The 26,240-nt window shown below is 36.3% G+C and overlaps 1 protein-coding gene across 1 annotated transcript in view; it reads right to left on the reverse strand.

Annotated features, from left to right (window-relative positions):
- Nucleotides 1-26,240, reverse strand: part of EIF3H (eukaryotic translation initiation factor 3 subunit H) — a 92,997-nt gene that overhangs the window by 55,013 nt on the left and 11,744 nt on the right. Inside the window, exon 2 of the mRNA XM_065903159.1 lies at nt 8,205-8,361. Coding sequence (XP_065759231.1) covers nt 8,205-8,361 — 157 coding nt within the window. The remainder of the gene's footprint in view (nt 1-8,204; nt 8,362-26,240) is intronic.

Here is a 26,240-nt window from a genome sequence, read left to right on the forward strand (position 1 = left end):
AAAGGAGAAAATAAAGTGAGAACAGAGCTACCTGGAAGCTACAGTAGCTCGAGGACAAATGTTATTTGTGGAGGGACTGCCGCTGCCGCCTTTCCTGCTTGCTGGGGTCACTGACATGTGCCCCAGGTCCAAAGCCCCCACTAGGACCCCGCTGCTGGACTCTTATAACCACTATTGCTGCTTGTGGGACTCGCAGCCTGCCACCCAAAACTATGTCCTCAAGGTCCTCACCCATCCAATTCTACAAGACAGAAACAAGGCAGATACATTTCTGCAAAGACCATGGAAATAGCTGTAATCCTCTCACCATTCAAGGAGGAAAGAAAGATTGTCTGTATATTAAAATGTCTGCAGGTTAAATATGAGAGAAAACAAAGGGTGAATATGTAGATGGTGAAAAGAGGGGGGATGCAGGGTTGCATTATAAACGCATGCCATTATATTGTTACTTAAGTCAAAATAAATATTGCCTTTGTTTTCAGAAATATTAGAAAGCATCTAAAAGTACTGAGTAAAAATTACTGATCAAAAAAAAAGGCAGCAAATAATTCTCATGTTGAAATGGGATAAAGGTATGAATAGATCCGTCTAAAACTGATAATAGGTAAGTCTTGGAGAGTAATCTCAAACAGATAAAAGTTTCAAGAGCTATGAAAATTTCACCTAGAGAGACAATACAAAACAAACAGAACACTTCACTCTTAATATAAAGGGCAACTTGCAAAACACAGTATCAGCACCAAAACATCAAACCTAACTATAATTAATCTATCAATCTATAAAACTTGCAAGTAAGATAATGTGTTGAATTGGGGGAGTGAAGCCAGCTAACACTTCTCCTGGGTAAGACAGAAAGCTAGCTTTAACTGTGATGATTAGGACAATTTTTAATCAAACAGAAATAGCAAGGATCTTTTGTTACACACTAGCTGTGACTTTTTGACATTTTAATTAGTGCCCAAACAGTTCATTTTTAATGGTTATTATCTTAAAGTTTAGTAACAAATTCAAATATCTATACCTAATGTCACTGTGGTTCAAAAGTAAGGTTATTTTTATTTAATTAAAATTTAAACCACTGGGAATAGTAATTTAAGGATTACATTTTTAGACTTGGGAAACAGGAATTTTAAATACTATTTAAGTATTGTATCCACCTGTAATTTTCAAATCTTAAAGTATTACTTTAAGTCTGCACAAAATTTGAACAGGTTTTACTTGGCTCCTTTCCAAACCATAGCACTTACGCTTCAGGGACCAAGGGAGGGTACAGTGTAAAGCGCTTTAATTTCTTAAAGCAGAAAAATCTTTTACCTTGACCACATTTTCAATAGTATATCCTTCCATGCACAGAAGCTTCTCAATTCACTTAAAAAGCGAGGGGAAAATCCTAAATTTTAAAACATGAAGTAAACACAAAAAATATTTTTCGAGTTTTTAAAAAGCAGCAGACTTTGTTCCTACTCTTGTATTTTAAAATCTTGAGACACCCAAACTGGAAGGACGAAAAAAGCATACAAATATACAGGATTGAGGCTTTATATCTGGATTTTACTTCTCATATTCTAATCACCTTAATAAGCCAAAAAACTAAACATATAAAATATGGTTAAGGTTATTAAGTTAGTTTCAAATCACAAACCATAGCTTTATGAGTGATCAAAATAATTTAAGAAGGCAATAATCTAAAGTTCATTACCCTGAATATTCAGCAATAAATCATTCAGTGTGAAGGATGTAACATTTTCAAAACACTACCGTGAATAACCACCAAGGATCAGTGCCCCGGAGAACTGTGGCATAACTCAGAGCACAGATTCTCTCTGGTTACCTGACTGTACAGTATGTCACTGAGAATGAAACAAATATGAAATAGTTTATTAAATATTTAAGATGTACCAAGCATTCTATTTAAAAACCTATTAAATATTTTAAATAGAGCTAAATGAAGCAAGGGCCCTGAGTTTCTATAAACAAAGCACTCAATCACCATCAGGCATCTTTTTATGTATCAGAAGAGCCTAGATGTCAAAGACAACTTCACTATCTGACAAAATCAGCAACAAAATTTGAAAATTACTATCAAGGGACATAATCAGCTCTGAATTACAAAGATGCCAAATTGAATATATATTAGATAGTTTGCTCTTTATTTCTAGAGATGCTTGTGTTATATATGAGGGCCCAAAAATGTGAATAACGTACACAAACTCACAAGACATAACTTCCTTACAAGTTACTTAAAACGTAACTGATAATTATCTACAAACTCAAACTTTACCTCCCTCGTAACTGTAAAGTCATCTCCCAAAAGGAGTGAGTAGCTCATATCTGAGTGTTGCCATCATTTTTTCCTTTCCTCATTCTAAACTTACATCAATTCTTTTTCACAATTCTTTACACACTTGTCTCTCCCACCTAAAATCTTTCAAAGCAGTAACTAGATTTCATATCTGTATCTTTTTCACCACCCACTCAATGTAATTTCCTGGATAAAAGCTGAAAAGAAATTTTTTCTAAGATATCTGAAACATTTTTATTATACCTCCCCCACTTAATTATTTGAGATCACAAAGTAAACTTGCTCCTACTTCTCCAATAAGCTTCAAAACACACTCCAATACGGTCTACATAAACTTTCAATATTTCTACCAAGAAAAGTTCTTTGGGAGAAAAAATAAGGCAATAAAAGAAATGGATTTTTTAAAAAAAACTTAATTTGTCAAGCATATCACAGTGATCACTGACTGTTCATACAGATAGAAGATAATACAAAATAATAACTAAACATCTTTTCACAAAATGTCCCCATCAGTCTGAGAAAGTATGAAAAGCTTTCTCTATTCTGACTCAGTGCTTTCCTGAACTCAAAAGCAATACACAGCTGAAACAGTAACCACCGGCTAGGTTTAAAGCAATTTTGCCCTCACAGTGTGGGCTGCAAGCAAAGGAGAAGGTGAGACTTCAGGAAGCAAGTAATTAAGCAGAGACTTTCTCCAATGTAAACTGCGGCTTAGCAAGGTAGAAAGTATGGAAAATAATGTAACTATACAAACCCACTCTCTCTGAATCCAGTGATACCAAAATAACACCTATGCCATGAAAAACTACTGTGATTACATTTTATTTTAATTACATTTTTGCCAATCTATACTTTAGACTTTAAAAAGTCTGTTGAAGGCTACACCACTGCCTTTCTTTTGGAAGCTTAATGATAAAGTGATAGCGTACGGCAGTGTTAAGTAGTGTTTCTTGCTCTAACACTAAACTTGAGTAATAAAAAAGAAAATAATTTTCAAGTACCTGAAAAGAAACAGAAAGGTTAAGAGCTATGTGTGTGTGCGTATTGCTTCGCTGTGTGAAATTACTTCAGTAATTACAGTCAGTACAGTCTCAGTTAGGCATCAGCTCATTCCCCTGACTCCATTTTAGTAGCACAATAGTCTTCATGCTTCATTTCTCTAAGAAACTTTTTTGAAGGCCAAGGATCATCCTTTGTGACTGACTTAATAAAAGCAAAATTTTCAAAATTATCTATTCTAAATATGAAAATTATGGATTTGGCTCTGATTCAGAATAAAGTAAGCCTCTTATATCACCTGCAATATTATATTGATTTAGTTGACTGAAAAACAAGACAGTGAGTTATTGGATCTGTGTTTAATTCACTGCACTTTATAACATATTTAAGGAATCTGATTGTATAAAACAGTATCTGAATCTTATCAGATGAAAATACTTTTCCCTTTTAGCAAGCCTCGGGTTGCGTGTCTGAGAAAACAAATTAGTCTCTAGTTCTCCTAAGCTTGATAATAGTGCCCCCTAATGGGAATTTTAATATGAGTTTTTCTACTTAATTTTTAAAAAATCATATATTCTCTAATATGAGCACATTATCTCTCTAGAAAGTAAATTCTGTAACATAAAAGTGTATCAAGATTTAAACCACTCAAATGAAGAGTTATCACATATGCAAAAAAAGAAAAGTGAAACTTCACGCCAACAGTTTCTTATTTTCTGAATCACCTTACTGGAACATAAATCCACTGTAGCACTACCCAAAATGTTAACCTCATAAGGAAATTCTCCTTCCGCTATGTTCCGAGTATTCAGTAAGTGAGCAATGAATACGTGCCTGATCAATCAGTCAGATAAAAACTGGTTCAGAAGTGAGTTATTCAGAGTTACACAGATCATAACTGTAGAGCCGAGACTTCCACCTGAGTTTTCTGGCCTCATACCACCGTCTTTCCACAATACCTGGTCACAAATCTACAACCATAATCGAAAGCCTTCCTTTCCTACTATCTACAGATGCGTGTTGTGAGCTCAGTCAACTCAGTTGTGCCTGATTCTTTGCAACCCCATGGGTTGTAACCTGCCAGCCTCCTCTGTCCATGGGATTTTTTAGGCAAGAACACTGAAGTGGGTTGCCATTTCCTCCTCCAGGGGATCGTCTCTATGCGGGGATCGAAACAGCGTTTCCTGTGTCTCCTGCATTGCAGGCAAATTCTTGACCATTGAGCCATCAGGGAAGTCCATTATCTACAAACAGTTCTCCCAAATATCAGTAATTCAGTATGTGGGTTTTTTTTTTTAAAGGAAAAATGCAGTAAAATTAAAGCAAAAACTACCATTCTGATATTTCCAGGTGCACCAGTGAAACAAACACCCGATAATGCCAGCATTTTCACTATTGTGCACACAAACAGTCTAGGAGAGTCAGCATCAAGGGCAACATCTAAAAGAAACAAACAAAAAGCCATCAATTCATGATGAAAAGAACTATCTAACTTTATGAGTGGGAAAATAATAAGAAAAAGTGATATATAAAAAAGAAAAGGTCAGTTTTTCTTAAAGAACCAGACCGTACAAAGAAAAAATTTCAGGCCAGGTATCCATATGATCTCTGTCACAACTACTCAACTAAGCCACTGTGGCAGGAACACAGTCACAGAAAATACATAGTGAATGGGTATGAGAGTGTTCCAACGGAATGTTCCAGCCCAGATAGGAGGGGAGTTTGGGGGAGAATGGATACGTGTATACATATGGCTGAGTCCCTTTACTGTCCCCCGAAACTATTACAACATTGTTAATCGGCTATAGTCTACTACAAAATAAAAAGCTCAAAAAAAAATTCATATGCAAAAGCAGGCCCACAGATCACAGAATCTCTAGTTTACACTGGACACAATAACAAACCAAAAAAAAAAAAAAAAAACAAAACAAAAAAACACACACAACATGATTCAAAATACGTAATCACTAAAATTATTAAATGTTTGGTGTGCTTTACTTCCTTAGGGTGAAAGGCAGAGCAAAAGATCCTTCCCTGAACAAATATTAGTTTTAGCAAGCATAAAACAACAGAAAAGCAGTAAGCAAAACAATAGGCCTTTAGCATTATTTAAAATAATAAACATGCAGAACTATAATGGAAAAAATCAGCTTTTATCAAGTTTGATAAAAATCTAATGGTGACTGCATACTAATGTCCATTAAGATAAATAAACAGATTAAGTGAGAGAATCTAAAACTCAAGAAGAAATACTGGGGACTGTCTTAGATTTTTCACATATATAAGAAAAATGGCAAGTCCTACTAGTTTCCAAATTAGCTTTCCTCGTCTGCAAAATGGAATGGATAAAACCTTCAACTATGCAGAGTAAATGATTATAGAAAATGCACATTTAACACACAGCAAACAATGCCCTGTAATATTTTTATTATTTAATGCTAAACTGAAGTCTGTTGTTACTTCAGTGTTATTTTTAAATGAGCTTCTTAAAGCATATGTTAATGAAAAGGCACACGGGCCAATTATCCCAAGTCCATAAAAGAAGTTAGCAGACAATGATCAAATCTTTGCTTGGTTCATCTACTGTAATTGCACTAAACATTATTTCTTGCTCATATTTCAAATTAAGAATTTTAGGACTTCCCTAGTGGTCCAGGGCTTAAGAATCTGCCTGCCAACGCAGGGAACACAGCTTTGATCCCTGGTCTGGTAAGATTCCACATGCCGTGGGGTCACAACTACTGAGCCTGTGCTCTAGAACCCATGCTCTGCAGCAAGAGAAGCCGCCACAATGAGCAGCCTGCACAATGCAACCAGAGTCCCCCACTCTGTGTAACTAGAGAAAGCTCACACACAGCAATGAAGACCCAGTGCAGCCAAAAAGAACTCATTAACAAATAAACTGAGGATTTTATAAAACAAAATTAACTACTTGAGAAAACCATGAGACAATGTGAACTATTCAGGAATGGATCCTGCTCCCAACTGTGCCACTAACAGGGAAACTGAATAAGTCACTTCAAATGAACTCTTAGGCTCACTTATAAATCAAAGAAAGTATGCTAGCAAGCCATGGTCTTCCAGATCTAAAATAGTTATTGCTGAATTATAATTGTGCATCTCCAGATAGGGTGGTGAATATGGGAATAGAGATATCTAAATACTGCCAGAATAGACTGAAGAGAAATTCCAACCATAATCTTGTGTTTCACACACATTTAATAGGAATATTACAGCCATTCAAATGAAACAGGGAGATTCTGGCTGGCTTAACATAAAAAATTTAAAACCTTAAAAAAGTTTTTAAAAAATTCAAATACTTAGGTGCCTAGAATAAAACAGCCTTGGTTAGTTTCTAAAAGTACCACTTCAATTAAAATAAGATGTGTAGACCAAACTGCAATACCAAGGTATCAACCGCTGTAAGAGTACACTTTGTGTTACTATACGTTCAAGGTACTATGAGGACATGAAGTCAAATGAGATAACATTTTATCAAAGTTAAAAGTGATCAATAAAATGAATGAAAGGAACTTAAAAAACAATCACATTTACAATAGCATCAAAAAGAATAATATACTTAGGAACAAACTTAACCAATGCAGCAAAACACTTGTAAGCTGGAAATTACAAAACACTGCTGAAAGACAAAACCAAAGGAAAAGACGCCCATCTCGTAATCATGAACTGGAAGATTTAATACTGTTACACTGTCCATAATACCCGAAGTGAGCTACAGATTCAATACAATCCCTATCAAAATACCAATGGCATTTCTTTTTTTTTTTTCTTTGCAAAAATAGGAAAAAAAACTATCTAAAATTTGTATGGAATCTCAAAGGACCCTAAATAGCCAAAATAATGTTGAGAAAGAAAAACAAAGTTTGGAGACCTCACACTTCTTGATTCCAAAACATATTACAAAGCAACAATAATCAAAAGAGTACAGCACTAGCATATAAATCCTAGAAGAAAATATACGGAAGAACCTTCGTAATACTGGTCTTGGCGATGATTTCTTGTAGATTACACCATAAGTATAGCAAACAAAAGCAAAAATAGACAAGTTGAATTATATTAAAGCTTCTGTGCCACAAAAGAAACACCAAAAGTGTGAAAGAAAGACAATACCTGCAAACTATATATACAAAAAGGAGTAAATACGCAGAATATATAAAGAACTCCTTCAACAAAACCCTAAGAAATTAGCAAAGGACTTGAAAAGACATTTCACCTTCTAAAGAAGACATAAAAGCAGCCAACAAGCATATGAAGAGGTGCTCAACATCACTAATATTAAGAAAATGTAAATCAAAACCACAATGAGAGACTGACTCACACCTGTCGGAATGGCCATCATCAAGACAACAATTAAGTGCTGACAGAATGTGAGAATTCGGACAACCTAATTTTCAACTAGATCTTTTAAAAAATCCTTTAGGATGCTGACCTTGGCCTTTGGTAGGATCTTTTTAACTACTATTGGCCTTTGCTAACAAAGCAATTACACCTGCAGCACAAAGATTCTGAAATGCTTAAGGAGTAAGTTCTTTCTGAAGTAGACAACTCATCTCTTCTTAAACAGTAAGTCAAAAAACTACAGAAGGAAATGGGTGTGGGACATAGTGACGATTTCTGTCCTTCACACTGTAATTGGTAAGCTGCTTTCACAATGAGAAAGTTAACATCAGCACAGCTCCTATCCAAATTATCAGAATCACAAATCCCGAACAACTAAAGGCTAAACCAATCAAGTTTTTGATAATGTAACTTCATTTCAGAGAATCTGTAGAATATTTTTCAAGAGACTGAGAACTAGGTTACTCTGATGAGCTCCCGGTTAACAATTATCAAAGGTTATGGTGAACACTGGATCAATAACCATTTGTGTGAGTATCCTTACCTTCATCAAAGTCAGCATCATCTTCAGTGTGCTGAGGGAAAGGAAAGCAGTTGGTAATCTCAAGTCGATCTTCTACAACAAGGCCCAAAAGCACTCCTTGAACCACCTCAGTTCCTTGTCCTTCTTCCTGGTAATGTTTGATAATCTTTAATACCACCTAAAAGAAAAAACAGAAGCTTAAATATCACTCTTATAGTTTACACTTCCTTTATTTGAAAGAAAAAACAAAACTATACTGATGAACCCACAGTTCTGACAGAACTGACCTAATTTTTAACAAACCATTTCCTTTACCCTTACCTAAAAAAAAAATCTTACATAGTCTAAACGTACACCTGAAACTCTTGGAATTTGAAGATGTGTCAAAAATGTCCATGTGGGCTTCCCTGGTGGTTCGGTGGTAAAGAGTCTGCCTGCCAATGTAGGAGACCTGGGTTCGATCCCTGATCCACAAAGATCCCATATGCCATGGAGCAACTAAGCTGGAGAGCCACAACTACTGAAGCCTGCGTGCCCTAAAGCCTGTACTCTGCAACAAAAGCCACTGCGATGAGAAGCTCCCATACCACAACTAGAGAGTAACCCCCACTCACCACAACTAGAGAAAAGTCCGCGCAGCAACAAAGACCCAGCACAGCCAAGAGTAAATTAAAAATAAATAAAATGATATTCCAAAAACTGTCCATGTAGAACACTTACAACCTTTAGGTCAAAGGTGCTTAAAGTTCTGGCATCCAAAAATTCCTTCAGTTGAATCTAACATTACCACTTCTAGCTGAGACTATTACAGAGAAAGTGACCCCATTAACCTTTGTTAATAGCAATATCCTGCCACAAAAGATAAAAATATCAGTAAGGCACAGAGAAAAAGGTATCAATTATCTGAATATCTAAAAGCAGAACCCTCTGACAAACTCTCAACACCTCAAGACGGTTCCTGGACACAGCATCTCATTAATCAGAGGAAGCAACAACAGGAACATGTATCCAAGAACTTGCTTGGTAACAGAGAACATAAAGACAGCCCAGTCACAGCACTACCTAATTTTTCTCAACAATAAGGATATACCAAATAATCTCTAATGGAATAGCCAGCTCTTCTATTTACTCTCTCCTTTAATATTTCCATTAAAATGAAGAGGTACACTGCATAACTGAATAGGCAATTAATTTAAAAGTTCACAGTAACAGTCATGATTAATAATAATTCCTACAACATGAGATTGTTAATATATTAATGGGCTTTGAACAGTGCTTGGCACATAGTATTATTAACAGCAGTAGACTGTATTATTCAGTACAAGGACATGGCCTGAAGACTAAAGGGCAATACAGTCTAAAATACAATGGAAAGCTATCAGAGGGAAAAATAAATCTAAGAACAAAATGGGAATTAGAGTTTTACTGATTAGTGTTTAATTTAAAACATGTATATTATTGATAGGAATAAATCATCAGTAACCAGTTACTAATACAGGTTACAATTATTGAACATCATGTGCCAGGCAGTATCCTAATTGTTATACCTGTATTATAAATCATGTAATCCTCATAACTACCTTAGGAAAAAGCATTATATTATACTCATTTTACAAATAAGAAAGCTGAAACAGAAAAGTTGAGTAAATGGCTGAAGATCACATGTCCAGGAAATGGTGGCAGAACCAAGATTTAAACTCCAAAGCTTATGGGCATATTTTAACAAGAAGATGATTCTCCTACCAGCAGTTTAATTATTAAAACCATGAGTTAGGAACAGACATGAAGCAAAGACTCTGTGATGAATGGACTCACAAAGACTACACCAGTTTAAGATCCAGACCTTCTAAGTACAGCAAGCAGTCAGCAGGGAAGAGATTAAAGCAGAAGGACACCAACTAGACTGGCAGACCTTCAACACTGTGAAGTGAGAACGTGCATAAGCCTTATGCATTTCTGTATAAAAGACCTCTCCATTTCTTGAAAGGCACAAAAACAGGCTTCAGGGGTCATGCAGGAAGAGGATGAATGGTTTCCAGCTCTAGCATTTGTTAGCTGTGACCTTCGGAAAGCTATTTAATCTTCCCAAGTCCTAGATTTCTGACTTGCAAAATGGAACCATTTCACAGCATTACTTAAAGACTATTAAAAATGAGAAAAATGTACAGTAAATATTTCACACAGGATCTGCCCTGAAATAATGCTCAATGATCAATATTACTGACTTTATCAATAAAAAGAAAACAGAACTGTTTAATTCCCATTCAACTTAACTCTGCCAACAATGATCATTTTCACAATTAAAAAATAAACATCGGTACCTAAGAAGGGATAAACAAAATTGATAAAGAATTATTACAAACACACCTATCAGCTTGCCCAGGTTACCTAGTTTCCTGGATACTGAACCTGGATAATGAACCACAGCTGATATCAAAGTACATGAGAGATGCTAGAAGGTATGTGGGCTTAGTGTATATCTCTGCATCAACTGATTCCTAACAGCTGATTCCTGCATGCGGGACACGGAGTATTGATGACTAGAGCCCAGCACAGTTTCACAAAAAGCCAGACCAAAATAACCTTATTTCCCTTTATAAAGAAAACAGAAGTGAGAAAAAACAATTATTATCTTTAAAAACGAATTAGCATAGTTCAAAAACAGCTTATACTGAAACACTGTCTTATTTTAAACAAAGTAAACTGTGAAGGGGTTGGGAGCAAGTAGCCGAACAGCATGGCAGCCTGATATGCCTGCCCCAAGAATCAATGCAATTTATACAGTATCCACAGAAGTACAGTCCTCAAGTAAGAGAAATTATTATCTCGCTCTTTTCTGCATCACTCACCAGCTACAGCCAGTTCTCTATAATGACCAAGAGAAAAGTTACCAGTAACAGTATTCAACTGAGTAATGGTAAAAGCACAGTGGTTTAACGTCACTGGCTAAAGACAATCAATATGAGCAAGTGTGCCCCCTGAAGGACTAATTATAAGAGAGAAAGTTTTAAAGCCCTGTGATGAGAACCAGTTCCATGAATTAAAATCTCTCTACAGGCCAGGGACAGCCACAAAGAGCACTGTGCCAACAGTGTGGCAGTAGAGGACGTGTCTTACCTTGAAAGCCAAGTAAGGACCACAGACGATGGTTTCAGGAAAGAGGGTATCCATTCTAAGGATGAATTCTCTCCAGCATTTCTGGCTCACCAAAACAGAAAGCCTCAGGAAAGGCTTGGTGATCACTGAAATAACTTCCAACTGTAATATTTATGATTTTGCCAATTTAATAAAATCAGACATAATAAAGCATTCAGAAAACAAAAAACTTTTAACAAAACTAAGCAAACTCATTCTTCATTTTGACATTTTATAGCCTTCCTATTTCCTGTATACACACTAACATCTCAATTCTTTGGTTCAAAAAAAATGTAGTGGAATTGCATTACAAACTTCAGAGGACATTCAGATGTCAGAAGGAAATTCCTGAGCAGAAGCAACCCACTGACAGATAGGCTTCTGCTATTCTATACAAATAATCAAGAACTTACTATATCTAAAAAAACATTCCATAGATTATTAGGTTTTATGAGTAAGACAGAATCCATGTACTGCTCATGGTCTATATACTCAAAATGTATTTGCTAAAGGAATGAATGGTAAATACCAGTAAATCATTTTTGTCAAAAGCACTCCACTAAGTGCCTCAAATGCAGTTACTCATTAAATCCTCACAATCACTCTATAAAGTCAGTAATATTATTTTCCCATTTTACAGAGGAGGAAACAGATAATCTGACATAGATTTATTACAGCAGGGAGGTGAGATCTGACTTCAAGGTGTCGGAAGGTTACTTCACAATAACTGAGTAACTTGTGGTTCCAAATAGGTTTTTTGTAACAAGGCTGCAACAGAATGTGGTGGCAACAGCTCCAGAAGTCTCCATAACAAAGTTGTAGAAACAGGGTTACTACATGGAGTAAAAAAAGTTCAGAGAAGGGTTTACAGGGACAAGCAGCAAAAAGACTGAGGGAATGGTGCTGGTGGTGACATGTTTTGTGCCCTAATCACGAGAAGTCTAATAGCATGAACAACTGCCACTAGTTGGGTAAATTCTTACATAACTAAGATGAAGAGGTTCAGCTCTTTCTCTTTAGCAGCACTGTCCTCACTAAGCCACAAGATGGGAATGTTCCACCACACAAGTCCTGTTCTAGTCCTGCTTACTGGCCTTTCCTTTTCTCCCCCTCTAACCACTCACATGCTTCTGTCCATAAAACAGTGCTGACTGACTTGTAATTACCCCTGCTTATTGATGTCACGCTCCCTACTCTTACTCTTAAAAACAAGATACATGGAGAGCATACTAGTTCTCCAAACAAAAAGCACACTTCTCTATTATATTTTGTTTGTAAGTGTCACAAATGATCCCACATGCTCAGGAGCTCTATATCACTTGTTCCTAGCTTATCAAAATGACCAGGTGAGTTTTTTTTAATAAAAGAAGAGAGGTCTTTACTCTGGTGACATATTACAGTCATCAGTATTTTAAAAATACAGATGCCTGAAACCCAATCTTTGAAAATCAGAGGTAATTAAACTGGGCTGGGGTTCCTATCCTATATTTTAGGGTTTGGGGGGATGTGGGATTTCTTCTTTTTTGGGGGGGTGGTGGTGGTGGTGGTTTCTATTTTCATTTTCAGATTCTCCAGATGATTCTAACATCCTACTTCATTCTAATTTTAATAAGGTAGCATGGACCAGCCGGTCTGCTCTAACACCTCAGGTGATTGCAATTAACTCAACTGATTAAACCACAAGTCTCCTTCCTTGTTTAAGATTCCTTGTGTTGCTAAAAACTGAGTACACTGAGAAATACAGATCCAAGAATGAAACTTTTATTTACAAAAGTATGAAGAGAAACTTAAGCCCTAATTGGAAGGATCTCCACAGTAAAGAAATAAGAGGAAAGGTAAAGTGAGCAGCCCCACTGAGAAGCATTCAAGTGCCCTATCAGAGTTAAGACTTATTCTTTATATCTTGACCCCCTAATTTACGACTACTTATGAACCTGTGCCGGCCAGGTTACTTTATCCTATATATCAGCGGGTAAGCAAAGAGTCTTCTATAAATTATGCCCTAAGGGACAGAAACAAACTGACAAGCAGAATCTGAAATTACCGAATTCTTCTATACCTCCCTAACACTGTCATATTCTGGGTTTAAATGCTTATTAAATAACTTCCTGGATGTGACCTACACAACCAGTATTGTTCTTGGAATAAGTCAGCAGTCTCTAGAACCATCTCCTAGCTTTCTGAAGTTTGCATCTTCTCAGGATGGGCAAACCTTAGCAAAGAATCCCAACTTGCAGGACAGTAAACAGATGTCCTATCTGCTGAAAATACCTGAGAGGAATAAATTTTTTTTTTCCCTTACTATCATTTATTATTCAGTGTGGGCAATCTGAAAAAGCAAAACAGACTATCTGTAATCTACAATGAACAAAATACCATTTCTTTAAGTCTGGCATTTAAAAAAAAATGAAAACCTAACTTTGTCCAGAGGCTAAAACCAACAAAGAATTGAACTTCCATGACAGAAAATATATTTTATTTATTTATTATTATTTTTATTATTTATTTATTACTTATTATAAAATACAGAAAGTATTTTATAAGATAAAATATAAATAACAATCTAAAATATACAAATAAATTATACTAGAAGTCAATCAACTTAAACTTTGAGTTAGTTAATAACAAGCATGATCGGTAAAATCTTCCATCCTTCCTAGAAAGGAACATTTAACAGAAGCTCTAATCAAAATCACATCAAAAACTTTCAGTTCCACATCAGGGAACAATTAAACCTGGCCAAAATAAAGATTATGCTTTCTGATGAATTGGGGTAATTTTCTATCAAATATGATGTCTACAAAAACTGGTTACTATAGAAAAATTTGAAAGCCCTGCAGAGAATCACCAGAATTCTACAATTGTCATTTTCTTTCATTCACTCATAATTGGTTCACCCAGATACTTCATTGATTTCCACAGGCCAGTTATACCTCTGCCAGGCCCTATGAATATGAAACCAAATCAAATACATAAGGTCTTTACTTTCATGGGACTTTTAAGAACACCAGTTCTCAAATTTTTTGGTCAAAGGGCCTTTTTAACACTCAAAAATTATTGTGGACCTCAAAGAACTTTTACATTGATATTTCATACTGAAATTCAAACCAAAAATGTTCAAAATACTTTATTCACTTAAGAAAATGCATCCCACACTAACTTAAATTATGACATTTTTCACACTTCTATAAAACACTTACCTTTTCAAAAAGAAATTTTAATCAGGATAGAAGAATGACACTGTTCATAGTTTTGTAAATTCTATTAATGTCTACTTTAATAAAAGACAACTGGATTCTCATATCTGCTTCTGGCATTCAATGTTTTATACAACACATAATGGAGCATCTGAAAACCTCTATTAGACATTTATGAAAGAATGAGAGTAAAAAAGATGAAAAATGTTTACTTATTATTACAAAAACAGTTTAAACCTCAGAGAGTGCTGGGGGTTCACACTTTAAGAACCACTATTTTAAAATGAAAATTAAGAAAGTTAACGTGCTTATAGATTGTTTAAAGCACGATGAAAAAAACATAGAAATGTGCTGTTAAGCTGGGGTGATCTGGTAAAGGCCTCTCTCAGATGACACCTCAGCCGAGGGCTGATGAACAAGCACTCAGTCCTGTGAAGACCTGAGTGAAGAGAGTATGCGCCAATTATGATTTTAAATACTAGTTTCAAAGAATACTAAGATTTGCTTCTCATAAAATATACAAGTTGTATTTTAAGAGTATAAAAGGGCCTAAAGATGGATGAACAGCAGGGCGGCAGGAATACACTCCCAGGCTTCTGCTAAAAGCACTGATACATCAATAAGAAACCCAATCTGCTGGCAGATATAGACACTACTGCATAAGTCAAGACTAACAATTTCACATGGTTTTTGTTGATGAATTATGAAACAATATATTAATAAAATCCTTTCAGAAAAGGTTTGCCATGACTTTTATAATCAGCAATATTTCTAATAGCAGTGTCAAGGTTATTTTACTTGGTAAACATATGTCTATGAAGTTACCACCCAAGATTCCTCTAACGAAAGTGGCAATTTGAAGTTCAGAGTTAAGAAGTAATTTAAGAACTGTCTCTGGAACTTTCAGGCCTATGAAGTACCTCAACCTTCTCTATCCTGTGTGCAGGTAGAAATGCTAAATAAACTGTGTTTCTGAAATGCTTAACTAGCCAGCCAAGCTAGAAGAGAGAACTTACAAACGAGAGCATTAACTCTCTGAGTTAACAGAGCAATATCTATAGGTACATCACACTTAGCCACAATCCCCAAGAGCAAGGAGCTAGGTTGCAGCCCAGTCTCTGCCCTGGGTCAGCAAATGGAGTGTTGGCCTTGTCTGACTCAGAAAAGTAGAAACCGAGGTCTTTCCAAAAAGCTAGAGCTCCCTGAAAATTGTTGGTGGAAAGACAGAAAACAGTAACTGCAGTATGCAAGCTGAAACTCCAATACTTTGGCCACCCGATATGAAGAGCTGACTCATTTGAAAAGACCCTGATGCTGGGAAAGATTGAAGGCAGGAGGAGAAGGGGATGACAGAGGATGAGATGGTTGGATGGCATCACCGACTCAACGTACATGGGTTTGGGTGAACTCCAGGAGTTGGTGGACAGGGAGGCCTGGTGTGCTGCAGTTCACGGAGTCACAAAGAGTCGGACATGACTGAGCAACTGAACTGAACTGAACATTAAATATAAACTTACTACATGACCCAAATTCTGACTGCTCAGAATTCACCAAAGAAGAACAAAAAATATTCATACAAAGGTATGTTCACGAATGTTCCAGCAGCACTTTTCATAATAGCCAAAACCTGGAGGCAACAAAAAGGTCTACTAAACACAATGGATAAACAACTACAGTTAGCACATCCATTCTGTGGAATACTACTCAGCAACACAAAGGAACAAAGGATCAATACAACAGGTGATCTCAAAAAACATTACATGAGTGTTAAGAAGTCAACAAAACATTACTACTGGGTTGGCCCTAAAGTTCAATAACATCTCACAGAAAAACTCAAATGAATTTCTGGCCAACCCAATACTATATGACTTCCTTTATATGGAACTCTAGAAAAGGTAAAACCACAGCTGATAAGTGGTTGCCTTGGGGCCAGGGTGAGTGGGAAGATACTGAGAGCAAAGGGGCATGAATAATTGTATAATTGTGGTGCCCATAATACAATCTATTTACAACTATTAATACTAAAGTTCATCAAACTTCACATTTAAAAGAGTGGGTTTGGACTTCCCTGATGACACAGTGAACAGGAATCTGACTGCCAATGCAGAGGACACGGGTTCAATCCCTGGTCCGGGAGGATTTCACATGCCGGGGAGCAACTAAGCCCATGGACCACAACTAATGAACCCACGTGGCACAACCAGTGAGGCCTGCTCACCCAGAGCCTGTGCTCCACAACGAGAGACGCCACCACAATGAGAAGCCCGCACGCTGCAAGCAAGAGCAGCCCCTGTTCACCACGTCTAGAGATGGCCTGCACACAGCAACAAAGACCCAGCAAAGCCACAAATAAATACATAAACGGTTAACTTAAAATGAGTGAGTCTGATCAAGTATAAATAACACCTTAACTTTAAAAAACTGGACATACTTTTACAAAGTCTATTTGATGAAGGAACAATTTGTATGTGTCCACTCCAAATTTTATTCTTAATTTCAGAGTTCAAAGATCCCAAGGAAGGTCCAAGAAATTAGATTAAGAACCACTGCTACATTCTGACTTATAATGTACACATATAAAGTTTATAATGTCTAAATAATCAAAATAAATCTCTATTATTTTAGAAGCCAAGTATAATATTTGGACATTTTCCTTTAAAGTATTTTAGAATTTAATAAGATTAATTAGGTAATTAATACATAATTTCAGTTACCCAGAAAAATCTGTTTAGGAAAAACTAATTCACCAGAAATTGGATGCTTAAATGTTTACAAACATGCACACACATCCCATCAAAAAAAAAGACATCTAAAATCCACACTATCCAAAATTCTACATTAACAAGTATACTTCTCCAAGTGCATAAACCCTAAAAGCAAACATTCAAACCTGAAGGTTGCAAATAACTAAAAGAGATCTAAGAAGTTCTTAAAATCATATGCAATATTTTGTGTGTATGTACTTAAGGGCATGTTCTTGGAAAAAAGATCTATGGCAATTGCCAGATTCCCAAAGGCCCAAGACACACCAAAAGTTAGAAAGAGTTTTAAAAGTTAAGTAGCACTAAAAATGTACTATATATATATACAGTTATGCATTTATGTTTATACGAACAAGAACAGTGTGGAAGGACATACCTTTTATGAACCTTTGTATTATTTATTTAGTTCTAATTACTTACTTAGTACTAAGTATGTATTTGTTTTTAATTCAGAAAACACCAAATAAAGAAAAAATTAAGGGAAAAGATTTTAATCTATAGCAATCACTGGAATTTAATGCATGGAGTTGCACAAAGAACAAATTAATTTAATTTCCTTTTTTGACAGTGCTACTGAGTTGATGGAATGATATGGACATAAGGTATGTCTTGATTTTAGTATGTTCTTTAGGGAATATTAAAAAAATATATGAACTGAATGAAGCATGGTTAAGTGGCTTTGAAAAAAGGAGAAAAAGGAAAAATCCACACACTATAAGACTGAGCATCTGCTGACTTTAAATTCTAATCTCTTTCTAATACAGTTACTCTTCAACTCAATTCACAGATGTCGCTGCACATACATATACAAATTACCAGAAAATACCCATATGTACATACTATCAAGGTGAAAGAAGTAACTTTTAGATATATAGACCAGCTTTCAACAAGCAGAGAGATTTGTTTAAGAGAAGTCTGACCTAAGCCAATTATAAATCAGCAAAATATCAATTCAAACTTTGCACAAATTTATCGCAATAAATCTTCCCGAGGAAAACCAGTAGGTTTCCCACTGTCTTTGTAATACACATAAAAAGGATCTGCTGAAAGCCCAGTTTAAATGATTTGGGACCAAACTAGTTTCAAATTGTTAGAACTACACCATCGATCGTTTTTAACCTTCCTTTACAAAACTGAGCTCATAAAGAAAGCTCACAGGTTGCAACCCGTGTTGTGCACGTAAACAGTGAATCTACCTGTTCATCTTGTTAAAACAGTTCACAGACCAAGAAACGCTGACATTAAAATGGTTTACCATGAAATCTAACCATAAAAAGTACATCTAGTGGTATTTAGTGATTACAGTATTATTGAGATGCTGGTTATAGGAAGATGCTATTATATAAAATAGGTATAAAAGTCGCAAGTTTATAACCGTGCTTCTCAAACTACAAGTAGCAAAGAATTCATTTTCCTCCAGTCCACCACAGACCAAAATTTCAGTCAAAGAATAAAAATTACTTACTATAAAGCGAAAAAAAAAAAAATTAACAGACATAAGAGAATGTAAGCCCAGGGATCAGAAGCCTGGCTACATAGCGATATTAAACTGCTGTCAAAGTTTCTAAAGACCGAGTCTCAATCCCATGCTTATCTCAGGGACAGCAGGCACAGGCCGGTCAGGGACCACACCTCACACTTCCAACAGCACTGGTTTACAGACCCTGTAATATTAGGCAGGTACAACCTCTCCCAACTTCAGGAGTGGAACATTCAGAGTTTATAACCAAACACTTCTTAATTTATGTCACTGACAATGAAGTCCCTTAAAATATGCCAGCACCTCAACAGATGTGAGCTCTAAACTGTGTAGCTATCAAATCCATAGCTTTCCCCAACCCTTGCTTGCTACTGAAGCAGACAGGCACCCGCTGGGTTCTGACCACTATCTCCTAGTTTTGATTCTACTCCGAACATTGTATTTTTTAAGAAAGGTAAAAAACAAAAAAAAAACTCATTTCAGCAGCAGAAGTCCACTTTGAATCACATGCTCTGTAAAGACAGAGTTAAAAGACAGTGAATTATTACTAAGTAAGCCCAGCTGAAGCCCCAACATGCAAACCTTGATTGCTGTCTTCCACTTATTGTCTAGTACACAGTAACTCTTAGAAGTAATCTTTATTTTTGTGGGGAAAAAAATAATGCTCAAGTGAGAGATAAAACTTAAGTAAAAGCTTAAAACTTAATTCTTGTATGTACACACAAATGTGAGTTCTGGTCTGTACAAAATGAAAATCACACAACACAGCTGAACCTGAGCGCTAGAATTCAAAATTAAGTCTGAGTGCCAGGTCTGGAGCCTCAGGCAGGCTATCTTATCACTTATTACCTGGGCTTCCCTGATAGCTCAGATGGTAAAGAATCCACCCGCAATGAAGGAGACCCCGGCTGATTCCTGGGTTGGGAAGATCTCCTGGAGAAGGGAAAGGCTACCCACTCCAGTATTTCGGCCTAGAGAATTACATGGTATGGAGTCACAAAAAGTCGGACATGACTGAGCGACTTTCACTTTCATTTATCACCTATCTCCTGTGAAGATAAATGAGTCATTCAGTACCTATCTCACAGCATCCTTTGTTCAGTTGCTAAATTGTGTCTGACTCTGAGACCCCACGAACTGCATGCAGCAAGTCAGGCTTCCCTGTCCTTCACTATCTCCCGGAGTTTGTTCAAACTCATGTCCATTAAGTTGGTGATGCTATCCAACCATTTCATCCTCTGTTGCCCCCTTCTCCTCCCACACTCAAATCTTTCCCAGCATCAGGGTCTTTTCCAATGAGTCGACTCTTCGCATCAGGCGACCAAAGTACTGGAGCTTCAGCTCCAGCATCAGTTCTTCCAGTGAATATTCAAGGTTGATTTCCTTTAGGATTGACTGGTTTGATCTCTCTGCATCCTTATAAGGACCAAAAAATCATTCAGCCAAAATACCTAGCACACTGTGCCTACTAAAGCTCAATAAATGCTAGCTACTGTTACAACTACTATTATTACAATAAATATTTCAACCAATCTCACTCATTCATCCATTCATCTATCCCACAAATATTTAGTGAGTGACTAGAATATGACAAATATCCCCATGGTGCTTATACCTCTCTCCTCAGAATGTTTGGTCTATTTCCTAGAGATCTTTTTCAGCCTTATAAGAAACAAATATGACTTATGAAAAATCAGCCACCTGACACCAAACTTCCATTTTGTGTTAAGACTTATAATGCACTTGTACCTAGAGCTTTATTTTTTGTTGTTTGTTATTCAGTCATATCCAACTCTTGTGTGATCCCAAGGACTGTCGCCTGACAAGCTCCTTTGTCCAAGGATACCTGGAACCATCTCTTATAATAATCAATACCACAGGGTTTCAGGACAAGATGATTTTTTTTTAATCTGCATTAAAAAGTCAATGGTCTGATTAAACTGATTTAATCAAAATACTGTGTGTATGTGTATGAACAGATGTTAAGTTTCTTTAAAAACATCATTATCCCCGCTAAAAATACATACTAGATCCACTACTAGAGTTTCTTAAAAGTTTGAAACAAAAAGGCAAAGTCCAAACTGTTCCAGTTGCTGGCCAGACAGAAGAGGTCAGACAGGATGCATGATTCTTAGCTGGCTTTATTCCAGTTGTATAGATTCTGGGAGGTAAGGTCCACAGCCTGAATTTCTCACATCAATCACCGTCAAAGAACAACTATTACAGTAAAAGAATTTAAGTCTCAGAGAAACTGTAATGCCACAGAATCTCCCCTTAGCATATTCGGTAAAGTCAATATCTAGACTTTCATTTAATTCTGGCTTCTCTCACTGACTGATCTGTGAACTTGGCAGTTTTCTTATTTGGTTAAGCCTGGATCATTTTTTTCTAGCACTGAACAAAGAAGGTAGTTACTGCCAAAATGTAAATTCAAAAAGCAGAAAGCAGCATTAGTCTTAAATTTAACACATTTTATGGCTCAAGTGGGATGGGGTTCTATTTCATAAAGGGCTGAGTCAAATAATAAATAGGATTTAAATCACTGCTGTTAAGTTTTGATGTGAAATTCAAGTAACTTCAGTAAGGGGAAAAAAAAGATATTTTGCTCCTGACACATATGGGATTCGTTACAATACACTTAATCAATATCATTTCTATAATACTGCAGTTGAAAAAACACATTTTGTAATTATTCTCTTGTATCAACGTTCACTGATGGCCCAGTTTTAAAGTTAAATCAACTAATAACTGCTGGGCAAGGGGGAAGGAGGACAATGCAAACGCAAGAAAGTCAACAGAACAGCTCTGCTATCATAAAAACCAGTCATGAGAAAGTACAATGATGCAACTGAACATACAAATGTATAATTTCAATTAAACGTCAACTGATAAGGAAGTTTAACTTATAACATTAAGTGTTTACTTTACTAACTCAATATATATAACCAATCAGCAAATTTCCCCACATACAGCTAGAAGATAATTTTCCTTTTACTTTAAAGGCTTAGATGGAACAAAATTTCCTCTCATAGAAAACAAAAAAAATTTCAAAGTTCTTATAAGCTGTCTGCTTCCTAATATAGTTTAATTTTATTATATTCAGAAGCATGAACCACTGCTTAATCAGCAAGCCTTAAGGTGATTTTTAGGTGTTTCTATTACAGTTTATTTCTGCTTCCTTAACAGGATGCAATATTTGCTAAAATAGGTCTAGAAAGAAACATTAAAAAAGAATAAATAGGATTTCCCTTAGGAAGAGGGCGGTTGAAGACAGAGATGAAAGTGACCATTTCTTTTCACTACCTATTCTTTTTTGCCTTTTGATTTGTGAATCATGCATACCCAGCAAAACGGTTTAATGAAATAGGTTTAATATATTAAAAACACTTCAATTTTCCAGCATAAGAAGTATGCCACAATAACCCCAGGAGGTGATTATTCATGCTTTTTATCCTCAAGAGGTCCTTCAGAACAAAACTGAAGATGATGCATTTCTGTACAAAATGTAAAAGGGATTTTCTTCTATCCCAAAGAAAAAGATGCTAGTCTTGTTTTAAAGGTAACCCTTAGACCAAACTTGAAAGCAGTATACCTACAAGTCCTCGTTTGAAGGCTGTAAACAAAAGAGAGAGAGTACCTTCAAAGTCAAGCTGTAAAGTTTTGATTTTATTTTGTGTAATGAGTCTTTTCCAAAGGTCTTTTGCTACTAAGTAAGTGATCTTAAGAGAATCCAAGAGAAACTCCAGGGGACAAAGATAACACCAGAAGACTGGGTGACCTGGGCATACATGTGAGTGCTATCACTATCAGACAGGAAATATTTACTGAAATGATGAATCAAACTGTAACAAGCATACTAACAGGCATATTTAATTTTAAAAAGAAAGATTAAGAAATCATAACTTTCAGCTGGCAATGGTGCCAAGCAACAGCACTTGATACCCTGTAAGTGGGAAGGCACCCTGAACTACACAACTATTCTAGAGAGCAGTTTGGCAACATGCTTAATATGCTTAAAAATATGCACAACCTTCTTTAACTCATTAACTTCAACAATAGGTATTTATTAAATATCTATTTATTTTTATAGGTATTTTATTTTATCCAATTTATTAAAGCATTGGAAAAATAGAGAAATGTTAAATTACAGACTCTCAATGGTGTAACAACCCTCAAGTTATGAGCTTATAAACTAATTACCTTTGTGTTTTTTATATTTCTCCAGATTTTTATGATGAATGTATGTTTTTTTTATTTTCTAAAAAATCTAATTTTAGGAATTATTGCTATCCCATATATACAACAAACATCTGCTACTTATATCAAATGAAAACTAGTTGGAGACAAGGATAGAAGGTAACGATATTGAGAAAAAAAAGTTTCATATTAATCATCAGGATACAATGAATACCTACAGCATTTAGGTACTTGAGAGAAAAATAAACCTTAAAATTTTATGTCAAAATACAGTTAATATTCAGACTTAAAGAGTGAAAAAGCTTTAAACTTTTATTAAGTTAATACTCAGTTACCACTATTTTGCTGAATTCATTTTTTTTTCCTTGTATGCTTGGGCTTGGTACCAAAATCAATAAACTCCAGAATATGACGCTGGCATATACCAGTACCACTTTAGCCCTTTCAGTTTTGATGAAACAAGTAGTTTTCATCAAATAGATGACTTTGTAAATTATACTATACTTTGCTATCAAGTCTAATCTTTACAGGAGATAACCATTTTATAGAATGATCTTGTACAAACAGTAGTTTGCTGAGGAAAAAAATAAAGTCATTCTCTCTTTATTTTCCCATGTCGAGCCAAATGAAATAATACTCAAGTACCACAATTTATTTTTTCTCTTTTATTTTCACTTTACACCATTTAATTCATTGATTTTAATTGGAGTATAATTACAAAAATATTGTGATGGATTTTGTCATACATCAACATGAATCAGCCACAGGTATACTTGATAAGTGAAAGTGAAGTCGCTCAGTCATGTCCGACTCTTTGCGACCCCATGGATTGTAGCCTACGGGGTTCCTCCATCCATGGAATTTTCCAAGCAAGAATACTGGAGTGGGTTGCCATTTCCTTCTCCAGGGGATCTTCCCAATCCAGGGATTGAACCTGGGTCTCCCGCATTGCAAGCAGATGCTTTTACCGTCTGAGCCAATATGATATTTTACAACAAAATTATTAATTACCCAGAGAAAAGCAAATGCAACCAAGTTTTCATGTAAGTGCCAAAATCAGAAACTTTTATCTAAAAGACTATCTAAAGTCAGCTTGGTAAGGTAAGAGAATCTGACCACAAAAAATAAGAACCGACAAACACCCTCTTCAAAGCCTAATGCTTTATAGAGGCTTCTCTTCCCAACATTGGGGCTAAAGGCCCAGAAAAGTGTTGCCAAAGCTGAAAATAGCTGGATAAACTTGTAAAATCCTGTACATTAAGATCAGAACTTCTAATTGTAACAGAGTTGGCTGAAGCCAAAGGTGACAAGAGAACAAAATATAAGAAACCAGTAGTCCACAACAAATGCTAAAGGATCTTCTCTAGGTGGGAAACACACACACACACAAAGAACTACACAAACAAACCCAAAATGAATAATAAAATCATAATAGGAATATGCTGCTGCTGCTGCGGCTGCTAAGGCGCCTCAGTCGTGTCCAACTCTGTGCAACCCCACAGACGACAGCCCACAAGGCTCCTCTGTCCCTGGGATTTCCCAGGCAAGAACACTGGAGTGGGTTGCCATTTCCTTCTCCAGCGCATGCATGCCTGCTAAGTCGCTTCAGTCACGTCCAACCCTGTGCAACCCTGTGGGCAGCAGCCCACCAGGCTCCTCTGTCCACGGGATTCTCCAGGAAGGAGTACAGGAGTGGGTTGTCATTTCCTTCTCCAATAGCAGGAATATACATAATGATAACTACCTTAAGTGTTAAACGGGTTAAACTATTCCAACCAAAAGGCACAGACTGAATGAATGGATACAAAAACAAGACTCATATACATGCCGTTTACAAGAGATCCACTTCAGGCCTAGGGACACATACAGACTCAAAGTAGGGGGATGGAAAAAGATAATTCATGCATATGGAAATCAAAAGAAAGCTGGAGTATCAATACTCATGTCAGAGAAAACAGACTTTAAAACAAAGACTATTACAAGAGACAAGGAAAGACACTACATGATGATTAAAAGATCAATCCAAGAAGATAAAACAACTATAAATATTGATGTGCCCAACACAGGAGCACCTCAATACAAAAGGCAAAAGCTAGTAAGAGCCATAAAAGGGTAAATCAACAGTAACACTGTAACACTGGGAGATTTTAACACTCCACTTATACCAAAGGATACAACTGCACTCATCTCACACTCTAGCAAAGTAATGATCAAAATCCTCCAAGCCAGGCTTCAACAGTACATGAACCGTGAACTTCCAGATATTCAAGCTAGATTTAGAAAAGGCAGAGGAACCAGAGATCAAATTGCCAACATCTGTTGGATCTTTGAAAAAGCAAGAGAGTTCCAGAAAAACATCTACTTCTGCTTTACTGACTACGCCAAAGCCTTTAACTGTGTGGATCACAACAAACTGGGGAAATTCTTAAAGAGATAGGAATACCAGATCACCTGAACTGTCCCCTGAGAAATCTGTATGCAAGTCAAGAAGCAACAGTTAGAACTGGACATGGAACAACAGACTGGTTCCAAATTAGGAAAGAAATATGTCAAGGCTGTATACTGTCACCCTGCTTATTTAGGTTATATGAAGAGTACATCATGAGAAATGCTGGGCTAGATGAAGCACAAGCTGGGATCAAGATTGCCGGGAGAAGTATCAATAACCTCAGATATGCAGATGACACCACCCTTGTGGCAGAAAGTGAAGAAGAACTAAAGAGCCTCTTGATGAAAGAGGAGAGTGAAAAAGTTGGCTTAAAGTTCAACATTCAGAAAACGAAGATCATGGCATCCAATCCCATCACTTCATGGCAAGTAGATGGGAAAACAGTGGAAACAGTGACATACTTTATTTTCTTAGGCTCCAAAATCACTACAGATGGTGACTGCAGCCATGAAATTAAAACATGCTTGCTCCTTGGAAGAAAAGCTATGACGAACCTAGATAGCATATTAAAAAGCAGAGACATTATTTTGCCAACAAAGGTCAGTCTAGTCAAAGCTATGGTTTTTCCAGTAGTCACATTTGGGTGTCAGAGTTGGATTATAAAGAAAGTTGAGCATTGAAGAATTGATGCTTTTGAACTGTGGTGTTGGAGAAGACTCTTGAGAGTCCCTTGGACTGCAAGGAGATCCAACCAGTCAATCCTAAAGGAAATCAGTCCTGAATATTCATTGGAAGGACTGATGCTGAAGCTAAAACTTCAATACTTTGGCCATCTGATGCAAAGAACTGATTCACTAGAAAAGACCCTGATGCTGGGAAAGATTGAAGGCAGGAGAA

The sequence above is a fragment of the Muntiacus reevesi genome, chromosome 12 (genome assembly GCF_963930625.1).
Source record: "Muntiacus reevesi chromosome 12, mMunRee1.1, whole genome shotgun sequence".
Classification (NCBI taxonomy): Eukaryota; Metazoa; Chordata; class Mammalia; order Artiodactyla; family Cervidae; genus Muntiacus; species Muntiacus reevesi.